General features: G+C 40.4%; 1 protein-coding gene across 1 annotated transcript in view; it reads right to left on the bottom strand.

Moving 5' to 3' along the window:
* Bub1 (BUB1 mitotic checkpoint serine/threonine kinase) overlaps nucleotides 1-24,222 on the bottom strand; it is a 55,435-nt gene that overhangs the window by 4,190 nt on the left and 27,023 nt on the right. The window contains exons 16-23 of the mRNA XM_047522682.1: nucleotides 22,113-22,287; nucleotides 20,407-20,494; nucleotides 17,134-17,372; nucleotides 16,122-16,265; nucleotides 7,457-7,572; nucleotides 7,001-7,162; nucleotides 6,668-6,825; nucleotides 6,392-6,566 (exon numbers count right to left, since the gene is read on the bottom strand). Coding sequence (XP_047378638.1) covers nucleotides 6,392-6,566; nucleotides 6,668-6,825; nucleotides 7,001-7,162; nucleotides 7,457-7,572; nucleotides 16,122-16,265; nucleotides 17,134-17,372; nucleotides 20,407-20,494; nucleotides 22,113-22,287 — 1,257 coding nt within the window. The remainder of the gene's footprint in view (nucleotides 1-6,391; nucleotides 6,567-6,667; nucleotides 6,826-7,000; nucleotides 7,163-7,456; nucleotides 7,573-16,121; nucleotides 16,266-17,133; nucleotides 17,373-20,406; nucleotides 20,495-22,112; nucleotides 22,288-24,222) is intronic.

The raw sequence follows: 24,222 nt of genomic DNA, 5'->3' as shown, positions 1-24,222 counted from the left end.
ACCTAAGAGTGGAAAGGAAGTCCACCCCAACAGGAATACGAGACGTGAAAAACACGACACTTCTTAAAGTTCATGATTCACCAGCAACAGACTTCAAAATTAATCAGAAGACAAAGAAGGTCACTTCTTACTGGTAAAGGGAACAATCTAGAGATGTTCAAGATAATTCAAACGAATGATTACGAAAATGATGAAGAGAACACAGAAAAGCAGCAGAACGAAACAAGGAAACCTGTGTTGGATATGAATAAGAAAGTCGACAGAGAGACAATGAAAAAGAACCAAACAAATCTTGGAAATGAAAGACATATAAATCAAATAAACCGTTGCTAAAAATCTCTGTAACAGAGTAGATCAGGCTGAAGACAGAATCTCAGAGCTGGAAGACAAAGTGGCTAGTCTCAAACATTCAGACAGTATTAAAGAAAACAAGTGACCATGATGAGAATATACAAGAAATCTGGGACAACATTAAAAGGCCAAATTTAAGAATTACTGGAATTGAGGGTTGAGAGATGCAAGATAATGAAACAGAAAACCTCTTCGGGGAAATAATAACAGAAAAATTTCCAAACCTTGAGAATGAGATGGACATCCAGATACAGGAGGCATCAGGACCCCAAACAGACATGATCAAAAAGAACCTCTCCATGACACAATATAATTAAAATGTCTAACATACAGAACAAGGACAGAATTTTAAAAGCCTCAGGAAAAAAACATCAGGACACATGTAGAGGCAAGACAATCAGAATCACTTCTGATTTCTCAGCACAAACTCTACAAGCCAGGAGGGCTTGGAATGATGTGTTCCAAATTCTAAAAGAAAACAATGTCAACAAGATTGCTACATCCAGCAATATTATCCTTCAAAATTGAAAGAAAAATAAAAACCTTCCAAGACAAGCAGAAACTAAAAGAATTCATTATAACTAAACCAGCACTACAGAACTTAAAGAAATAGTCCACACAGAATAAACAAACCCCAGAGCTCACAAATAAACAAATCTCATTTGAAGGGTAGCTAAGCAAATGAAATAGGATCAAATTAAACATTACAAATAAATCAAAATGGCAGGAACTAATAAACATTTTTCTATAATAACATTGAATGTAAATGGTCTCAACTCTCCAATAAAAAGACATAACCAGCAGAATGGATTAAAACCAAGACCCAAGTCTATGCTGTTTGAAAGAGAGTCACCTCATAGGCAAAGATAGGCTGAAAGTAAAACAATGGAAATTGCATGTAGCCTGAAAACAAGTAGGAGTAGCTACTCTACATCTGACAAAGCAGACTTCAAAATTAATCAGAAGACAAAGAAGGTCACTTCTTACTGGTAAAGGGAACAATCTAACAAGAAGATATAACAGTAACAAATATTTATGCCCCAAATGTGGGTGCAACTAATTACATAAAAGAGATACTACTCAAATTCAAGCCTTAGTTGAGACCCCAGTGCAATAACCCTGGGCAATTTCAACACACCTCTCTAACCATTAGATATGTCACCCAGACATAAACTCAGTAAAGATTCTTAGGACCTGAAAAATATAAATCAAATGGACTTTACAGACATCTATATAGTATTTCATCCAAAAACAAGTGAATATAATTTCTTGCCAGTGGTTCATGGAACCTCCTCCAAAGTAGATCATATTTAGGTCACAAAGGAACTCTTAGCAAATACAAAAAAAAAAAAAAAAAAAAGATATAATTTTTGCATCTTATCAGATCATGGAATGAAATTAGAAATCAACACAACAAAACACTACAGAACACATGGATTGAACAATACATTAAAAAAAATTTTTTTTGTTTTTAGTTGTTGATGGACCTTTACTTTATTCATTTCTTTATGTGCAGTGCTGAGAATCAAACCCAGTGCCTCACACATGCGAGGCAAGCACTCTACCACTGAGCCATAACCTCAGCCTGAATAATACATTTTTGAATGATGAATGGGTGACAGAATAAATCAGGGGAAAAATTTAAAAATTCTTAGACTCAAATGAAAATAGTGATAAAACATACCAGAACCTGTGGAATACTATGAAGGCAGTTCTAAGAGGAAAATTTATAGCTATGAGTGCCTACATAAGAAAATCACAAAGATCCCAAAAAACAACCTACTGATGCATCTTAAAGCCCTTGAAAAAGAAGAATGAACCAATTCCAAAACCTGTAGAAGGAATAAAATAATTAAGGTCAGAGCTGAAATTAATGAACTTGAGAATAAATAAAACAAAAATACAAAAGGATCAATGAAACAAAGATTTCGTTCTTCAAAAAGATAAACAAGATTGATAAGCCCTTAGCCAAACTAACCAGAAGAAAAAGAGAGAAGATGCAAATTTATAAAATTAGAGATGAGAACGAGAAATTACCACAGACATCAAGAAAGCCAGTAGATCATTAGGGACTATTTTGTAAACTTCTACTCCAATAACTTGGAAAACCTAGAAGAAATGGATACATTTCTGGAAAAATATGATCTGCCAAAATTGAATCAAGAGGATATAGAAAACCTAAGCAGGCCAATAACTTGTAATGAGAAAGAAGCAGTAATAAAAAGTCTTCCAACAAACAAGCCCAGGATCAGATGGATTCTCAGCTGAATTCTACCACACCTTTAAAAAAAAACTAACGCCAATTGTCCTCAAATTATTCTATGAAGTCAGTATCGCACTCATACCAAAACTGGATAAGGATACCTCAAGGAAATAAAACTATATATCAATATCCCTGATGAACTTACATGCAAAAATATTTAATATTAGCAAATTGTGTCATGACCAAGTTGATTTTATTCCAGAGTCAAAGATGGTTTTATATACACCAAATAATAAAAGCAATTAATCACATAAAGAGAATTAAGGACAAAAGTAATTTAGTCATCTCACTAGATACAGAGAAGGCTTCTGACAAAAGTCAGCACCCATTCATGACTAAAAACACTGAAGAAACTAGGGATAAAAGGAACCCACCTCAACACCATAAAGGCTCTACATAAAAACCCAAAACCAACCTCATAGTAAACAGGGAAAAACAAAGTATTTCCTTTAAAATCTGGAACAAGACAAGGATGTCCACTCTTACCACTCATATTTAATATAGTGCTAATAATTGTACCCATAACAATTAGGCAAGAGAAGGAAAGAAAAGGGATAAAAATAGAAAAGAAGTCAAATCATCAGTGTTTGCAGATGGTATGATCCTATACTTGATCTCAAAACACCACCAAAAGACTGCCAGAGCTAATAAACAAATTTGGCAAAGTAGCAGGTTACAAGGTCAGCAGCTTTCCTATATACCAACAATGAATCTGCTGACAAAGAAATCAGGAAAACAATTCTATTCAATAGTCAAAAAAACAAAAACAAAAACTACCCCCCCAAAAATAAGGAATAAATCTAACCAAGGAGGTGAAAGACCTCTACAATGAAAACTACAGAACATTTAAGAAAGAAATTGAAGACCTCAGAGATGGAAAGACCTCCCTCCCATGTCCAGAAATAGGCAGAATTAATATTGTTAAACTGGCCACAGTATCAAAAGCAATATACAGATTCAATGAAATCCCCATCAAAATGCCAGTGACATTCTTCACAGAACTAGAAAAAATAGTCCTAAAATTCATTTGGAAGAATAAAAGGCCCAGAATAGCCAAAGTAATTTTAAGCCAAAAAAGCAATGCTAGAGGCATCACAATACTGGACTTCCAATTATATTGCAATACATATATAGAGTGTATATATATATAGCTATAGTATAGATATAAATAGAGCTATAACAAAAAGTGCATGGTACTGGCATAAAAACAGACGCACAGACCAATGGTACAGAATTGAAGACACAGAGACAAACCCACACACCTACAGTCATCTGATCCTTGACAAAGGTGCCAAAAGCATACATTGGAGAAAGGACAGCCTTTTTAACAAATGGTGCTAGGAAACTGGTTATCTGTATGTAAAGAATGAAACCAGATATTTATCTCTCACCCTGCACGAAAATCAGCTTAAAATGAAACAGTCCTAGGAATTAGACCAGAAATAATGTAACTCCTAAAAGAAAATGTAAGGTCAACACTCCAGCATAGAGGCACAGGCAACGACTTTCTCAACAGGACCCCAAAAGCTCAGGAAATAATGCCAAGATTAATAAGAGAAATGGCATAAAATTAAAAAGCTTCTACATGGCAAAGGAAACAATTAGGAATATGAAGAGAGAACCTCCAGATGGAAGTATTTGCTAGTTACTCTTCTGACAAAGAATTAATATCTAGAATATATAGAAAACTCAAAAAACATAACACCTCCCCAAAATCAAATAAATGGGCAAATAAATTACACAGATACCTCTCAAAAGAAGAAATAGATGACCGACAAATATATGAAAAATGTTCAACAACATTAGCAATTAGGGAAATGAAAATCAAAACTACCCTGCAATTCATCTCCCACCAGCCAGAATGGTAGTCATAAGAATACAAATAATAATAAATGCTGGAGAGGATGCAGAGAAAAAGGAACGCTTTTAACTGTTGGTGGGATTGTACATTAGTACAACCACTATGGAAATCAGTATGGAGGTTCTTCAAAAGAGTAGGCATAGAACCACTATATGACCCAGCTATACCATTCCTCAGTACTTATCCTAAAAAAGTTAAAAGTCATCATGCTACAGTGATACCTGCATACCCACATTTATAGCAGCAAAATTCACAAGAGTCAAACTACAAAAGCAGCCTAGGTGTCCATCAGTGGGTGAATGAATATAGAAAATGTGGTGTGTATTCAGCTGTAAAGAAAAATGATATTATGTTCTTTGGAGGCAAATGGATGGAACTAGAGATGATCATGTTAAGTTAAATAAGCCAAACTCAGAAGATCAGGGTCATATGTTTTCTCTCATGTGGAAGCTGGAGACAAAAAAGGAAAGGAAACGAGGGAGGGAATCTCATGAAAATCAAAGGGACAGGGACAAGAGGGTAGGAGATGCCAGGGGTGTGGGCTTGGGGGAGGGGAGTGCTGGTGGTACTGGGGAGTGATGTGGGTCAAATTATATTGTTATATGGTGTGCACGTACAAACAGGTAACCATAAATCCCATCATTATGTACAACTATAATGCACCAATAAAAAATGTGGGGGAAAAAAGGAACTTTGAAGTGTACTTATATGCCCATCAAATACTTGTCCAGGCTCTGCTGGAGGATTCCATGGATAGTAGGCCATCGCTGCCTCTGAGGTAGCCCTTGGAAGTCTCTGTCCTGCAGTTAGTGTCCTTCTCAAGTCTTTTGTCTGTCACACAGGGGCAAATGCAGTGTACTAATCCTTCAGGGTGAGTCCAGTGGCTATTCTCTGAACACTCTCCAAGGCCTCTGCCTGTGTGAGGTGCTCATGCCTGAAAAGAACACTCCAGCAAGGTCCAAATCTGTAGGACAACAGACTGGACCCATCCCCTACCCCCTGCACCCCAGGTGATGTCACAACAGCATCTGTACAGCCCCAGGTGATACACTAGACATGTATCCCCTTTATCACAGGCTTCTGGAAGTCACAGTTCTCACCTGGAAACCAGGTACCTGGTTTTGTTAATTAAGGAACAAAACTTTACATTTATCCTAATAAGTATTCTTTATACTTGTCATCTATATTGTAAATTGTTGAAGTTTCTGAAATCTTTTAGGATAATAATGATCCATTTCTAACACTGTTTGGATCAGGCACTGCACCTGGGGTTTCTATGCCACCTCTCACTGTCAGAGTCACCTGCCTGCCTATGAGACATGTGGCTGATTGCCCTGGAGGCAGTGGGTGGGTCTCCCTGGTAACCCTGGCCATAAAGAAAACCAATTTGGTCCATTTTTATCTCTATAAATCAAGTTGTCTCTGTGCAGCAGACTTTCTTTCTGAAGGTTTCATAGATCATTAAATACTTGTAATGGTTAATTTGAATTGTTGACTTGATTGGATTAAGAGATGCCAATGATTGAGAGGCTTCCGGGTGTGTCAATACTTTTCCTAGGGTCAAACTCAGAACATATCTGCTTCCCTTCTTGGATAATGAACTCTATAACCAAATAATAAGAAAGGTATACTCTTGAGGAACAGAATTTCATCTCTCCCTTCCCCTCAGCCTTAAGTTCCATCTCTCCTTCACTACCTTCTTTCTCTATGTCTCTTTTTAGAGTGCTACAGATTCAACCCAGGGCCTCATGCTTGCTGGGAAAGTGCTCTACCCATAAGCCACATTCCTGGTCCCCATCTCTTCTTCACCTGTGTCCAAGGGACCAGTGCAAACTAACGAGATACCAAATTCATTTTGAAAATCTGGTAGGTGCATTAGAGGAAATTTTTCCAAACCTCTTGCTTTAGGTCCATACCTGATAGTTCCATGGTTTGTTACTGAGCATCTCAATACACTGAAAACCAGATGTTTCACATTTTGCTGTAAAGGTAGTTCCTTTTGGAAAAAGTTTCATATCTATGCTCTGACCCAGGTCAATAAGTGCTAAGCCAGCAGACAAATCATCATCTTCATTGTTCTGTTCCAAAAACCTAGATTAAACACAAACAGGGGACAGGAAACAAGAACACAAGTGATAAAAGGTTGCTAGGAGATGCTGAGCAAGGGTCCCTATTAGGAGCTGCACACTCACCTGTTTCCCAGGATGAAATTGTCTGGCTTAATGTCTCCGTGAATGATTTCACAGCTGTGGACTTGTTCAATCATGTAGAGCATTCTGATAGCAAAAGCGATGACGAGAGCCTGGGGCATCACTTTTTCTGGGGTATTTTTGTAGAGGTTGATGGCATTCTAGAAATAGGGCAAATGGTATTTTGAGTTGGATGAAGATTAATGGAATTTCAAGTCAAGGATTTTGCCCTTGTTCAGCACCCCAACTAAAGCTCTAATTACAAAATATATGTGTAAGACACAAACCAGAAATACACATAAATTCATGTCCATGTTATAAAAACAGAACACTTACTAATAATGTTCCATAGCTGTAGAGATCTCCTACCAAGATGCTGCCATTCTGGAATAAGTGGGCAGAATAGAATTTGATAAACATGTGGCGCACAGCTGGCTTTAGTCTCTCCATCAGCTGGGTCCCAATGTAGAATTCCCAGGGGTTGGCAGGCTTCTGGACCTACAAATCAAATCAGCAACATGGTATGTACATCCAGAGTCACATTCTGTAAAATGATGTCAAGAAAGCAACCTCCATCCCAATAGGGGACATGGGGAGAAAGCAGTAACATTATGAATCTTTCTGCAGCAGGGGGCTTGCTGTAAAATAATCTCAATTCTGAATCCTCATAACATTGTTTTGTTTCTTAATTGTTCAATGAAAACATCAGTGTCTTAGGGAAAAAAGAGACTGACAAAATCAAGTTCTAAAACTCATTTCTCTGCAGTACAACAAGCTATCTGGATCATTTACCTTTAAGACACATTTCTGTTTATTTTTGGTCTCATTTGCATCTCCCTGGGTAGCTTCGTAGACTTGGGCAAAGGCCCCTTCTCCAAGAAGGTGATTGACGTAGATCAGTGAAGAACCTGGGAAGAGATAAACATGTCAAAATGACAAACGGGCTCAAAACATTAAGAACTTTATCCAAATGATGAATTCATAAAATTTTCTTGGTACCTGAATTGCTTTCATCAATAAAAATGGCCACAATTGCTTGGGAAATGTTTTACAGACTTAGACAAAAGGAAATAAATACCTGCAACAAGAGCCCCCTTAGCAAGTTCTCTGTAACAGACGGGAGGGGGCAGGGCAGGCCTGCTTGGGTCACTGAGCTGCACAGCCTTGGGCACTCGGTGCCTCCAGCCAAGGTCCTCGCATTTTAAAATGAGCAGAGCCTGTGCTGCCCACCTTGCAGGAAGACGACCCCGGAGAAATCCCCTGTGCAGTGCCACAGAAGGCTTTGAGAAAAAACATGCTTCTTGTAATAGAATAAAAATAAAAAGGGCAAGGTAAAACTATAGCGGCATTTGTAACAGACAAAATACTTAAGCCAACTTTTAATCTTAGAATAGTTCTTCATTTACAGAAAAGTGGCGAAGTTGGGTACAGTGGTGCACACCTGTGATCCCAGTGGCTCTAGAGGCTGAGGCAGGAGAAGCCAGAGTTCAAAGTCAGCCTCAGGGACTTAGCGAGGTGCCAAGCAACTCAATGAGACCCTGTCTAAATAAAATAAAAGGGCTGGGGATGTGGCTCAGTGGTCGAGTGCCCCTGGGTTCAATCCACGGTACCCGCCACCCCACAAAAAAAAGTGGTAAAGAAAGTAGAGTTTCTGCAGACCCTACAGGGAGCCCCCTGTTGGCTCTTAAGTAACCACAGTACACGTGTCACAAACGGAACCAACTGAGGTGTGCTGCTGCTAACTGAAATCCACACTTTTGGATTCACTAGTTTTTCTGTTTCAGGACACACTATATTTAGTCAGATCTCCACAGCTAATCCTCGACTGTATTTTCTCAGACTTTTCTTGGTTTTTTATGACCTTGATAGTTCCAAAGAAACCAGTCAGGTGTCCTTCAAATTGGGCTTATTCATATTTTCCTTGTAGGTTACACTGGGGTTGTTGGTCTTGGAGGGAAAGACCACAGAGGTGATGTTGTATCTGATTCTTAAAAATCTTAAAAAGAACCCACCCACTCACAATCAAATATTAAAAAACAGGTATGTGATTTCAAGTCCAGCACATAAGGAGCTTGGAAGCTGTCACTCCACTTCTCCAGCAAGAAAGTAACTGAACAACTGAAATTCAACAGCTCTTCTTGGACCATTAGGAAGCTGAGATCAGAGGAAAACTGTTGCCCCCTAAGTGGGCAGATGGGAGGACACAGAGTCACAGCAGACACCGCGCTGGAGTCAGCAATGAGGGTTACAACAGGAAGGACAGCACTCCTCAGACTGTGTGTAAGAAGACCACTCGAGGGCGTAGTGACGCACGCCTGTTATCTCAGCAACGCAGGAGGCAGCTTCGTGAGACCCTGTCTCCAAATAAAAAATAAAAAGGGCTGGGATGTGGCCCAGTGGTAAAATGCCCCTGGGTTTAATCCCGAGTACAAAAAGAAAGTCTCTCAGGAAGCCCAAAGACAGCAGGCAGGCAACATGGAGCGGAAGTTCAGAGGCATACTAGGAGAGAAACAGCTGAGGGCGGGGGCCAGGGTCAGCGCCCCTGGGAGCCTCTGGGTCCGCCCAGCACCACACCAGCACCACACCAGCACAACGCTGCTCGATGACAACCACGCGGCTCGAGGAGGCTGCACGAGCACTAGAAGCGGTTAGAGACTGCCATTCTCAGACAGGATGTTTTTAAAAGTCGTTGTCGTTGTACTACGGGTTCTAACCGAAAAAGGAGACGATTTACAGGAGCAGATGGTCATGTAAGCAGAGATGGAAACTCTGGGAAGAAACAAAAAGAAATGCTAGAAATAAAAACCCCACAAGGTGACAGAAAGGAAGAACGTCTCTGACGGACTCATCAGTATACTACACGTCCAGGGAAGGAATCAACGAGCTCCAGGGCACACCAACAGGAAGTCCCAAAACTGAACTGCAAGAAGAAAAGGCAAAGTGGGAGTTTTCAAAAACTTAAGCCCAACACCAAACCGCAGATCCAGGAGCCCAGAGAATACCAAGCAGAACAGATACAAGTACCGGCACCTAGGCACATCACCAAGAAAAGGCAGAATAGCAAAGACAAAGAAGAGAAAAAAGACCTGAAGAGAGGAACAAGGACAAGTACATCAGAATTCTCCTCAGAAACCACACAAGCAAGAACCTGGTCTGCAATATTCACAGCGTCAAAAGAGAAAAACACCAGCCTAGAATTCTCTACCTCGTGAAACCCTGCTTCCAAAGGGAAGAAGGAATAAAGACTCTTACACAAAACGAAGGGAATCTGTCCCTAGTAAACCTGCACTGCAAGAAGTCATTCAAAGTTCTTTAGAGAGAAGGAAGATAATACAGGCCAGAAATTGAGAAGGTCAGAAGGAGGAGTAAATGAAGATAAAACATTTGATCTTTCTTATTCTAACAAAAACCTGTTTGTTCGAAACAATAACAGCAACTACGCAGGCTGTGGTATATGATGGGTAAGGGACACCAGCACCAGCGATGACAAGGGGGTGGGGCAGGAGGAAGGGAAGGGCGCGCTGCTGCCTGGTGGCGCCGTCTGAACGCACTTGGACTACCACAGCTGTACACATAGGCAAACGCTAGAGCAACCACTTGAGGAGTGCAGGAAAGATGCACCACTGAAACGCTGAGGTGAGGCAACGGAACATGAAATGACTCATTTACGCCAAAGAAGGCAGAACGGAAGATTAAAGCAAAGACACGAAGACCAAGAACGACGACTAGAAAACCTAACACACACAACAGACAAATCCAGCTACGTCAATGAACACTCAGAACCCCCGTGGTCACGCCATCAATGAAAACAGACACACACTGAAAGCACAAAGACAAGTAGAGATTCATAGTTAATGGGTGAAGATACAGCACGCTAGTGCCTATCTCAAGAAAGCAGAAATAGTCATATTAATTTCAGATAGAGATTTCAGAGCAAGGAAAATTACCAGGCATAAAAAGGGATTAATTCTCCTAGAGGACACAATGTGCACACAGCTAATGAAAGAACGTGGAAATGCATGCGGCACACGTTGCCAGAAATGCAAGGAAGATGGGTGACTCCACTACTACCTTCGGAGACTCCAACACCCTTCCATCAGAAAAGGGCCAGCAGACAGTTAGAAAACCAGCAGACTGGATCTGAAAGACATTTGCAGAATACTTCGCCCAAAGACAGCAGAATATACAATATTCTCAAACCTACTTGGAACGTTCACCAAGACTGACCACATTCTGTGCCATTACAGACACCCTTAACAAATTTAAAAGGAGAAATCGTATAACATCTGCTCTCAAACACAATGGAATTAAATGGAAATCAATTAACACAGACAGCTAGAAAGCCCCCACATACTTGGAGATTAAAAACACTTTTGAAAAACACATGGGTCAAAGAAGTCTCATAAAGGAATTAGAAAAGATAGAGAATATAACTAAAATGAAAAAACTAAAAAACAACAACAACAACAAAAAAACCCTGTTCACAAAAAATAAAAGTGAAAATAACAAATAAGAAAAGAAAGATATAAATCAATTATTTTAAGGTTCTACCTTAGGAACTTAGAAAAAAGAACTAATTAAATATACGGTAAGCAAAAAAGAAATAATAAACATTACAGTAGAAATCAACAGAGAGAAAAATCTAAAAGTTGGGTCTTTGAGAAGATTAGTAAAACTGATAAACATCAATCAGGTGAGCTAAGGGAAAAAAAAGTAGACACGAATAACATATGAAATGAAAGACAGGCCAACACTACTGAGCTCATGGACATCCAAGTCATAATAAAAGAGTAGTCTGAACACCATGTTCACAAATAAGAAAATCCTACAAAAAATGAACCAATTCCTCAAAAGACAAAATCTATCAAAGCTCATAAAAGAGAACTAGATAACTGGAATAGACCTGTATCTATTAAAGAAATTGCATCAATAACTAATAACCTTCCAAAGCAGAAAGTACCAGGTTCAGATGCACTCACTGATAGATTTTTGTCAAATCTGTAAAGAAGAAATTACAGAAATTCTCTATAACCTCTTCCAGAAGATAGTGGCAGAGAATACTTCCTAATTCATTCTATGAGGTCAGCATTTCCCTGATACCAAAAGCAGATGGAGATATTATAAGAAACAATACAAATAAGTCTCATGAACATGGACATAAAAATCTCAACAAAATGTTAGCAAGTAAAATCCAACAACGTATAAAGTAAATCGTATACCATGACTGTCTTAGTCTGACTTCTGCTGCTGTAACAGAGTATTTCAGACTGGATAAGTCATAAAGAAAAGACACTATTTGGCTCACCAGGTCCAGAGTTGACAAGTCCAAGACTTGTCAACTGCATCTGGTGAGGGTCTTCATGGTATGTTCCAAGATGGTGGAAGACATAATGTGGTGAGGGTGAGGAGGGAGGGGGCCTGCCAAACACCCCATTGACAACTAATGCACCCAGCAACAGCTGCCTTAGTCACTCATAAAGGTGTGCCCTCTTGGCTTAATCAACTCTTAAAGGTCCCACCTCTCAATACTGTGACAATGGCAATTAAATGTAAACATGACTTTTGAAGGGGACATTCAAACCACCACAATGACTGAGTGGGATTTATCCAAGAAATACAAGGCTAGTTCAACATCTGAAATTAGTTAACCTGACCCATCATACCAACAGGTTAATAATCACATGATCGTATTAACAGATGCAGAAAAAGCATTTGATAAAATCCAACATCCATTCATAAAATTCTGAGGAAACTAGGAATAGACAGAGAAACTTCAACTTGATCAACATGTACAGAAATCTACAGCCAGCATGACTTAATGGTGATAAATAACACAGATACACCCCAAGGTTAGGAATAAGGTAAGGATGCTTGCCTCTTATCACTTCTATTCAACATTGTACTAGAATTTTCAGCTAGTGCAAGAAGACATTAAAAAAAAAAAGTATACAGATTGGAAAACTCTTTCTTTGTAGATGACAGGACTGTTTAAACAACAAAAAAATCTGGAATTATTTGTGTGTACAGAAAGCTTACAGGACACAAAGTATATATATAAAAGATAATTGCTTCCCTATGTACCTGAAATGCACAAGCAGAATGTGAAATTAAAAAACAATACTATTTACATAAGCATCAAAAAGCATACTTAGGTAGAAATGTAATAATATGTACCATATCTATCTGAGAAAAACTAAACTCTGATGAAAGTAATCAAAGGCGATTTAAATGGAGATTTTCCACATACAGAGTAAGAGTCAACTTTGCCAAGATGTCATCTCTTCCCAGCTCAACCTACAGACTAAATGCAATCTCAATAAAAATGCTTAGCAAGTTTCTTGTGAACACCAACAAACTGATTCATAAGTTTATATAGAAAGGCAAAAGACCCAAAATAGTCAACACAATATTGAAGAACAAAGTAAATGATTGACTTCATCCAACTTTGAGACTAACCATAAAGATTGTTGATCAGGATCATGTGGTATTGGCATGAGACAAATACTACAAAAAAGACTACAGGAGAAAATCTAGGTGACCTGCAGTTTATCAATAAATTTTTTAGATATAATATCAAAAGCATGACCCATGAAACCAAAAAAAATAAAAAATAAATTGGACTTCATTAATATTAAAACTTCTGTGCTATAAAAGACAGTTTAAAAAAAAATTAGAAAGCCAAACCAGAGACTGGGAGAAAAATCTTTGCAAAACAAGTATCTAATAAAGAACTGTTTCAAGAAACTAAGACATTCTTAATATTTAACAATAAGACAACAAATAACCCAATTAAAAAATGGGCAGAAGATCTGAACATTTACCTCCTAAAAGGTATGCAGATAGCAAATAAACACACGAAAAACTTCAACACCACTGTGTCACCAGGGAACTGCACCCTGAAATAGTGAGCCACTGCTACGCACCTTCAGAATGGTAAATAAACACCCACAGCACCAGGCGCTGTAAGGACGTGTCAGCAGCTCTCACTCACGGCTACTGAGGGCGAAAGGTGCAGCCACATTGGCAGAGCTTGGCACTTCTGTACACAGCACACACTCAGCCCTCTGCAGCTGAGGATCCAAATCTGCAGATTTAACAGACTACAGACTGAAAATACTAAAAGAAACACTGGGTCTGTGCTGAACGTGTAGAGACATTTTTTCTTATCATTATTCCCTAAGTAACAGAGCATATCAACTACTTACACTATATGAAGTATCATAAGTAACCTTGAAATTATTTAAAGTATATAAGTAAATGCTCAGTTATAAGTAAAGGTTATGCCATTTTATAAGAGGAACGAGTGTCATGAACTTTGGTATCCCTGGGGTTTCTAGAACTAACCTGCACAGACCCTGAGGGATGACTGTATATTCATGTCTCACAATCCAGCAATCACACTTGGTATTTAGTTCTCTTGTATACAGAAAAACCTGTATACAACACTTAAAGCAACTTTATTCATAACTGCCGAAAGTTGGAAGCAACCCAGGTGGCCTTCAGTAGGTGAAAGGGTAAACAAGCTGTGTGGTCAGGGGCATCCACACAACAGGATGATTAAAAAAAAAAAGCCATCAAGCCATGAAAGGCAGCGGAGCCTTAAATATGTACTGCTAAGTGAAAGAAACTGGCCCATGGGTTACAGAACTGTAATTTCAAAAATATGACATTCTGAAAAGGCAAAACCATTGGGTAAAGGGTTCGGTGGTTGCCCTTTGGGGTGCACGGAGGAAGGCGTGAATGGAGCAGCACCGGTAATTCAAGGCAGAGATAACTTCATCAGTATTAATGCAGTGAGATCCACCAAGCACTGTCAAACCACGCATGCAGGTAACCGTGGACTTGAATCATGCATCAGTGCTGGCTCATCGACCACTACAAATGGCACACCCACACAAGATGCCACCAGGGATCTGGGGGTGCGGCGTGGGCATATGGGAACTCTGAGCTCCCCTCCATTTTCCTGAAGGCTGCTCTGTGGGTGAAGAGTTGAGCTCCCATGGTATCCACATCCACCCACTATCCCACTCCCACTAAGCTAACCATTTTAGTTTTGAGTATTCTTCAAGAGTTTTCCAGAAATATTATCAAATACGACTATATACTACCATCCCTCTTTTAAAAAACAAAAAACAGCACGGTATGTGTACCGTCCTGCCTTTTTTATTTAACAATTTGTAATGGTTAATTTGAATTGTCAACTTGATTGGACTGAGATGCCGATGTTTAAGAGGCTTCTGGGTGTGTCCATGAGGGCGTGTCCAGGAATGACCGGAATGTGGGACAGTGAACTGAAGTGGAGACCCTTCCTAAGCATGGGCAACACCACCCAATAGGATGGTGGCTTAGATGGAATAAAAGTTGGAAGACCAAGGAAGCAGATGCAGATGTAAGCTCCACTCTTCTTGAATGGGGATTCTTGATTGCTGCTTCACTTGTCTGACGATATCAGACTCTTGATTCTTCACTCTTCCAAGTGGACTCTGCCAGTGATTCTCCAGGTGGTTTCTAGAAGCCTTGGTAGTACCGTGACCCTTCTTGTTCTAGGGCTTCCGCCTCTTGGACTGAGTTGCTGCTGGTTCTTCCAGTTTTCTAGCCTGCAGACGGCCATTGTGGACTATCCAGCTTCTGGTCGTGTAAGCCAATCTAATAAATCCCCTTTTATAATCATACTTCCTGTTGATTCTGTTCCTCGAGAGAACCCGGACTAATACAACAGTATGTTTTGGAGCTCATTACCCATCCATAAAGAAGTCGTTTCTCATTCTGCCAGGTGTGGTGGTGCATGCCTATAATCCCAGCTACTTAGGAAGCTGAGGCAGGGAGATCACAAGTTCAAGACTGGACTGAGCAACATAGGAAGCCCTATCTCAAGATAAAATAAAAAGGGCTGAGGATGTAGCTCAGTAGTAGAGTCCTCGCCTAGCATGTGTGAGGTCCTGGGTTTGATTCCCACTATTAAAAAGTAAAATAACCAAGTTTCCATTTGGGAAGATAAAAACTTATTATTAGTGGTGACGGGTGCACATGTACTTGTCATGAAAATCCTTAATGCCTCTGAACACTGAAAAAATGGTTAAAATGGCAAATTAACCTCATTTTGTTATCAATGCCTGTGTTAAATAGTCTAACTGTATATGTATTTTTAAAAATTTTACAGTTCTAGGGATCAAACCACAGCCTACCCATGCCAGGAAAGTGCTCTGCTGCTGAGCTACACCCCAGCGGCTAAGCATATGCATTTTCACTTTTGATAGCTATCTCTAAGTTAAATGTATTAGAGTCCAACAGCACTCACAGTCCTACAGTCATGGATTAACAAAATTTCTCAACGCTGCAGCTATAACTCTTTACTGGGGGTAGGGAGCAGGAGGAGAATCTCACATACACATGAACCACTATCAACTTTCCACAGATGAACAAGAACTTAAAGTTCTATCACCCACAGAGTTCTTACCCAACTGAAATTCAGTCTTGGGCTTGATGGCCGGAAGTTTACACTGCCACTCAAAAGTATTTGGATAGGAACTCACTGGTTCAGAAAGCCCAGATAGAAGTTTGAGAATCAACTTATCATCCCACGGATTCTCAATAGTGAAGTCTAAAAGGAATGAGAACAAGAAAAGAAACATGAGTTCAGTATTCAAAGATTTCACCTAATGAATTTTAGATAAAGCAAGTAGAGACATTCATTAATTAAGCTTTCAAAAGTCTCATCCTTCATAGAGCATTGATTTAAATAATAAACAACTATCTTCAAAAGTCAGAACTGGGAGTTCTGCAGTGACTATCTGCCATTTTGGATCTGCAAGTTCAAATCAACATTCAGGGTGACATAGGGACAATGTCAGCTGCATCTCACTCTGGCTAACTGAAATGCTAGGTCCTGCCTTCAGCCGTTATGGCTGCACGTCTTATGGCACAGTTGGGGTTAGTGACTTCCATGTGCTCAGAAAGATACAGGTTCTTTAACTGCTTTCCCACTTACACCCACAAAACACAGTTTGCACACAAGAGATGTACTTTGGGTCCACAAGTGGAAAATAATTTGTAAAGGGAAGGCAAAGATTTCTCTCCAACTTAGGGTAATAAAGTATTCTATCAACTTAGAGTAATAAAGTGATCTATACTTCATAAGTAATAAAGCATGATGAAGACTGTACGGGTAGTTACCACCGGCTCACTGCGCGTGCAGAACTCTGCATTCTGCACACTTATTAACTCCCTGGTTCTCACAGTGAGCCTCTAAGGTAGGGATTGGCCTCACTTCACTTTACAGAAAAGCAGAGGGGGGGGTCACAGAATTGAAATAATCTGTCAAGATCACAGGACTGCTAGGGTAGAACCTAGCCTTGTAACTCAGCCCCTCCACCTTGAGTCATGTCAGCCCCCTTCTGAGTTCCTTCACAGAACAGCTCTTCCCATGCTGTGGTCCTAATGGCACCACTGGGACTGAGCCTCTGTCACACCTGGAGCACTGACATCCCCAGCGGGCCCCGTCTGCATCCACTCTTCTTGGGGCCCAGCACTGACATCAGGTGGGTCCTCCACGAGGGCCCGGTCACTGTCTGTGAGTCGACAAGCTTCGAGGCCCTGCACTGCTTCCTGGGTGAGTGCACCGCCGGGGGCAGGCTGGTCGGAGCGGTGCAAGGACGCCGAAGAGGGGCCTGCGGGGAAGGCTGGCTCTGGGCTCTTCTCTCCAATTGGACTAGACGTGTGAAAATGAAAACACCGTATAATTAGAAGCCCATTGGATTGATCACACAAGAGTCCCACGACAGTTTACTTGTCATTTTAGGAACGTCACTTCAAAATTGCTGCACAGATTAAATCATTCTTTAAACAAATATAGGCAAATACATAGTCCAATATTAATAGAAATAAAAATCGGAGACACGATAACATATTAGATAAATGGGAGATGATACACTGGGTGTTCTGTAGTAAGGAAGGTTGGGAGAAGGGGTATCTCGGCAGCAAGGTGTAGCTCAGCAGCTTTAATCAAGACTGAGTATTTAACTTCAGTCTAAAAATGGCTTCTTTTATAACATTCAGACAACAAAAAATGCCAACTGAAATCTAACAACACACTCGTGTGGAAATGTGTAGAATGTTGTTGGGGTTTCAGATGTTTGCCTGAAGTGTGTCCAGTGTTCCTAAGCATAAGAAGGCTATGATGTGCCTTAAGGAGAAATGGGTGAGCCTCATCCAGGCAGGAGTTCCAGTACAGTGGGCTGTGAGTTCAATGTAGATCATCAGTAATATGCGTTTAGTGGGGTGTCTTTAAACAACACCGTGACTGAGGCCCACAGGACTGACCCTGCACTTCCCCTGGAACAAGGGTTCAGTATTCACTGATACGGTGTCTGCATGACTTTAAGAACAGAACTATAGAGAACAATGAGAATCGATTGTGTACAGCTCTACACATACATTTACCCCTTACATCTACAGACACCACAAATAAATGTATCTTTCTTACATGAATAAATTTGTATATGTCATTTCATAGGCTGCTATTTTAAGTTCTTCTGACAAATATTTTTACTGTGAATTAAAAAAATAGCCTTTTTTATTTTGGAATAGTTTTGTATTTAAAGAAGTGTTTCGAGAGGAGAATCCCTGTGCCTCCCCACCCCCCTCCCCTACACCTGCCGCTCCTGTTAGAGGCACCTTTGTCAACCTACAAGCCCCCTACAGGCTTCACTATCAGCTCCACTCTGGCTTCCACCCGGGCTTCACCAGTTCGTCCACTGACCTCCTCCCGCTGCAGGATCCAGTCTCACATATCATGTTGCACTCACTATCACAACTCCTGATCCCTTATTCCCAATGACAGTTTTTAAAGTGTTCCCTAGTTTCCCGAGACCATGACAGTTCGAGTAGTAGTGGCCATGTATTTTGGCTCCTCACACATCTCATGACTAGACTGGGGTCACGGTCTTTGGGAAGAACACTGCAGCAGCACAGGCCTTCCCATCGGGTGGCAGCAGTGTGGTATCAAGGTGGCTTCTGACTGGTGCTCACCGTGAGCATTCAGCGATGGCGCTACCTGCCAGGCTTCTGCACTCCCATAGTGGATTTTAAGGACTGTGAACCATTCAACCCAGTGATGTACACTAGCATGTAACAATTCCATGGTCCTTAGCAACGATGTTCCCAATATCTATATGATCACAGAACAGGCACTGTACACTGAAAAAGTTGTTTCCAAACTATTGCTACCAATAACATGGGTGTCCAAATTACTGTCCATGCATAAATGATTAACAAACCCTTTCCCTCTTGTCTATGAGAATCTGAGTTTGTTAACTTTCTAGCTCTTTTCCCCTGAAAACTTCCCACTCTGTCACCACTGGCTATGGTAAAGAATAACCATCGCTGGTTAACACTGTCTGGAGTAGAATTATAAATACCTGCTAGGAACCCACAGTTTTCAGAAGAAAAAATGAATTAACATAAGCATGTAGAAAATGGTCAACTCACCAATAATAAAATTAATGTAAATTCAAAAGATTTTGCTTTTTAATTGAAATTGTGCCCAGTAGGTTTTCTCATGGGCCCCTGAGAGCTATCGGAGGAGTTGCTTAAGGCTTCTAAGCTAGGTTCCCACACTTGGTCCACGTGAGCCTTGTTTCCTTGCACTGAACTGTCATGTGGGGCCAAAGACAAGAAGTTCATTGGACAGGATGCACCAGCAGCAACTGAGATTTCTGTCCTATGTACTTCTAAGTCAGTCTTATACCAGGTATGGTGTATGGCAGTCTTGTGAGTCAAAGGTCTGGCTGGCCTTAGGAAGACTCCTGGTGGCTCCTGTTTTCAAAAACCTCTCATTGAACAAACCCAAGTAAATAAATGATTGGATAAAAGATGTGAACAGAATTTACATAAGAAAAAAACGAATGAACATAAACATGTAGAAAATGATTAACTCATCAATAATAAAATTAATGTAAATTCCATGGGTTTTGGGTTTCAATTGAAATTGTGCCCAGTGGGTTTCTGACAACAAGAGGCAGTGGAGTTTGGCAGTGAGAACAGGGGCCAGTGAGCAGATAGCACACGCTCAACTTCCGATTCTGTGAATGTCAAGCCTTATGGCTTCAGATCAATAGTTTATCTGAAACCTGATTTCCTCAGCCATGATAGAACAAAAAGAATAGTTCCCACAACTCGGTTATTGTAAGGACTAACTAAGGGATAGAGTCCAGGAAAAGCATAAGCACTGTGTCTAGAATGAGATACTACCCAGAGATGGCAGCCACTGTGAGATCTGAGGTTCATGCTCTGTGCAGACAGGTGGGGTTCACATGTTGAGTCTGCCTTCACCATTATACCAAGGAGGCTGAAACACCTGCTCTTCTCTTAAAAGGAAGCTATTGGTTTTCTCATTGTGCTGGGTATGAGGAAGAAATGATGTGTTAGCTCAGTCCTGTAACAGTCTTCACATGTCAGGGTCTCTTTTAGGTAAGAGGTTTTCCATCTCTAATCCCCAAACGAGTAGAAGTCAATTGCAGAAAATTTGCCCAGGGGGCCTCTGTCACCCAGCTGCTTCTCTCACTGTCCTGATGCCGAGTGGGGGGCTCATTACTGGGCTTACACTCAGAGACGAGCTTCTGACTAAAAGATGCCAATCAATAAACACTAGGATGTCTATCCTTTAGGATGGCTTAGGTGTCCTCTTACATCTGGAAAAGGAAAGCTCAAGTGGAAAGGGAGAGAATGGCACAACTGCGCATTACCTGAACTTCCTGTCTTCCAAGGGCCCCACCACGTTCTCGTCACAAGACTTCAATGGCACATGGGTGCACTGTGTTGCTAGCACGTTTTCTGAAATATTAGAGACACGAACATTACATGCAAATGTTTGCACACGCATACCATTTAATATGCTGACTTTATACCTTTATATGCTGACTTTTATTATAATTTCAAAATAGCATTCCATGGAAAAGATCAATATAATGGGGAAAAACCCCCTTCAACCTCATACAGGTGAGCATTTCAATCTCTACATCTAATTGATAATGATCCTTCAAGAACAAAGGTTCCAGAGAGTGGCAGGCCCACTCAGGACAGGATGACCACACAGGTGGTCACTGGCATGGATGACAGGGCATAGCCAGGTTCAGGAGAACCATGTGACAAGGACAGTGAGAGTCAAAGGCTATAAGGTTTCCTGGGGGCAGAGAATTTTTCTTTCCGTTTAATGAACTTCAGTGACTTAGTTGGCATTTTGTTGATTGAAATGATTGAATATTGGCAACAATCATTGCTCTCTTTAAATTAAACTACATTTATCTATCAATAGTAGATAGGGCAGATATTCAGGCTAGACTTCTCCCAAGTGGTGCTAATACTGCAGAGCCACCTATCACCCTTGATTAAATTTTACCAGTCTCTTGCTACACCAAAAATGCTTTTTAGTATAAGAACATTAGCTTCTGTTTACAGGCGCTGAATGGCAAATACTGAACAGTCAGTGTTGACTTTTTGAAGGACTCTTCACTGATTCACTTTCCTGAATGGAAAATCTTTAAAATTTCTTTATTCAAGTGGCAAATTATGGATGGCACTTAGCAATAGCCCAAGTTTCAACTAGACCCTCCTGTAAGATGAACAAAGGAAAGTGACACATTGGGTCAATACTCTAAGGCCCTTGCTCCTTAGTCAAAAACTTCTAGGTCTCATAATCCCACTGAAACAGGCTTCTGCCTAGTGAAGTGGAATTCTTTGGCTGTTTTCTCACTATTGCTTTAAAGAAGGACCAGCAGTGGCAGTTTGGCTGGTAAATCAGTAGTCACTGAAAGGTACAGAGGTCCCAGATCCCACAGTATGTGCTGTAGGTTGGCAAGTAAAGGTTAATTAATCAGCTCAATGCAATGCCACATATTAGGGTTCAATTCAGGTATATACATATCTTTTCCATAGGGTGCTATATTTGGGGTGTGGTAGAAATAAAGACTATGTGTGAGTTTTGTCATTATTCCCTTGAGGCAGAAACAGTGCAAAACAAACTGATCTTATGTGTAATGTATACTTGGCTATGCGTCTGAAATAATAGTTTGTAGAAATGTATTAAGGACCAAAATGGGCTATTTGTTATTCATTAAATTAAAAACCGTGTTTAGTATTTTTAGTATTCAAATAATTTATTGCAGTGTCCCCCATTTTTGTAAAACATAAACATACTCCTACACAGATTGTTTAGACTTCACATATTTGCCTTTAAATGCTTCCATAAGTTTCCCCCCTTTTCTACACATAATCTGTTATTACAGTTTCAAAATACGTAGGCTTTATGAAGACAGTATGCCAAAGGAAAAAACAATGGATGGATTCCAATTCCCTTTTTGATCCTTGAACACCCCCCTAGAATTTTAAAGAAGACTATATACTAAAGAACTGACACTTGTAGAGGCAGACACTGAAACATCACATTACACACCTTTATCTTCCAGAATGTGTGCTGCGTCTGCCGCAAGCTTGTGGAAGGGCGTAGATGCAAGCTGGGCAGCAGAGGTGAAGTCCCCTGTGCTCTTAGGACTCGGGGCTAGGGTTCTGTTGCAGCGAATACCCCAGATGGTTGAATCATCCAAAAACTCCTCAGAATGAGGCACTTCCTACAACAGAGGAGGAGCTGAAAAACACTGCAATCTTCTTGTTTTGTCTATGAAATTTAAAACGTGAAGACTTTAAGCTGGGTGCAGCAGAGCAGGACTGTAGTCCCAGCCACTTAGGAGGCTGAAGTGAGAGGATCACTTGAAGTTTGAGACCAGCCTGGGCACCACAGCAAGACCTTGTACCAAAAAACCATTTTACCTCTCACCTTTAATACACCTCAGTGGAACCACATCACAAGGGTCACATTTGTGTTTAGTTTCTACCTTTTTAAGTTTGGAAAAAAAAAAAAAGTCTGGATTTATAGAAAGATTGCAAAGGTAGTACAGTTTCATGTAACCTTCACTAAGCTCCCTCTGATGTCAGTTTCTTCTAGAACCTGGCACACTTTTAAAAGTCAAACAACACTGGTAACTATCAGTCCTTATTTGGACTTCACAAGCCCCCTCCTATGTCCCTTGGCTGTCCTGGATCCAGTCCCAGGTGGCACATGTGTGCAGCTGTCCTGTCAACTCTGTCTCCTCGAGTCGATGACCACCTAGCTGTCCTTCCTGCTCTTTTCTTGCACTGAAATTTGTGAATACTGGTCAGGAGCTACGCGGAACGTCCCTCCAATCTGGGCTTGTTTTCTCCCACTTAGACTGGGGTTACAGGTGTTGGGGAAGACTCGGGGTAAAGGTCTCCTAATGACCCAGCGGGGAGTTGTGCTAACTAGCCACAGGCTTGTTCCTGGTAGGGTAAACCCCGTCACCTGAGTAGGCATCTGTGAGGCCCCAAGAGGAAACTGTCGTTCCCATTCTCTGCTCTATTTGTTAGAAGCAGATCATCATCTCTTGCCCGCACTCAAAGGGAGGAAATTTAACTCCACCTTCTAGAAGGACATCATCAAAGAATTTGTGGACAAATGCTAAACCACCTCAGTAATTAACGATGGAGATACTTGGAGGCTACACAAATACCTATTTCTTCCAGAAGTTTTACTCACCAATGTCTGTGTTCCTGAGTGGATCTTGCCTACAGCAATTATTTTACTAGGATTCTTAACAGTGAATTTCCACTGCCACTCATGCCTTCTACATCACTATAAGGAAGAATTATCCTTTGTTCCACACTTATTTATAGCAATATGAATATCTGTCTTATTTCTTGGGTTATAGTTCGATACTACTTTATTGTACTTATTTTCTTGTTCAAATTTTTCCAGGTTTGGCTGTTGGCTCATTCAGGTTGGCATCTATATTCTTTTGATACGCCACATCTTTTTTGGTTTTTAGAAAAAACAAAACCCAAAATTCTACCTAAATTTCTGGCACAAGATGCTCCAGACTCATCTTATATTTCTCCTGCCCCAGCCCCTAGAATCAGGCACTTGTCCAAGAACAGAATTATAGGTCAAGTTTTAGAGTCTGTGGGGAAAGAGATTGCTGAGTTAGGACCACAGCTGATGAACTCCTTCCGTTGCCCTTACAATGCCACACATGGTTTTCATTTTCTAAATTTGTTTAGACACACATGACAGTAGATTATTTTGACATAATATACATACATGGAATATATCTTAGGATTCCATTCCTGTTGTACACGATGTGGGGTTTCACTGGTTGTGTATTCATATATAAACATAGGAAAGTTCTATCTGATTCATTGTACTCTTTCCTATTCCCATCTTCCCTTACTTCCCTTCATCCCCTTGGTCTAATCCAATAAACTTCTATTCCACCCCCACCTTCCCTTATTGTGAGTTAGCATCTGCATTCAGAGAGAACATTTGGCCTTTGGTTTTTTGGGATTGGCATGATAGTCTCCAGCTCCATCCATTTACCAGCAAATGCCATTTCATTCTTCTTTAGGGCTGAGTAATATTTCATTGGGTATATATACCACATTTTCTTTATCTATTCATCTGTTGAAGAACACCTGGGTTGGTCCCATAGCTT

Source organism: Sciurus carolinensis, chromosome 13, assembly GCF_902686445.1.
Source record: "Sciurus carolinensis chromosome 13, mSciCar1.2, whole genome shotgun sequence".
NCBI classification, from domain to species: domain Eukaryota; kingdom Metazoa; phylum Chordata; class Mammalia; order Rodentia; family Sciuridae; genus Sciurus; species Sciurus carolinensis.
Note: the sequence above shows the minus strand (reverse complement) of the source record. Positions and strands in the feature narration are given on the sequence as shown.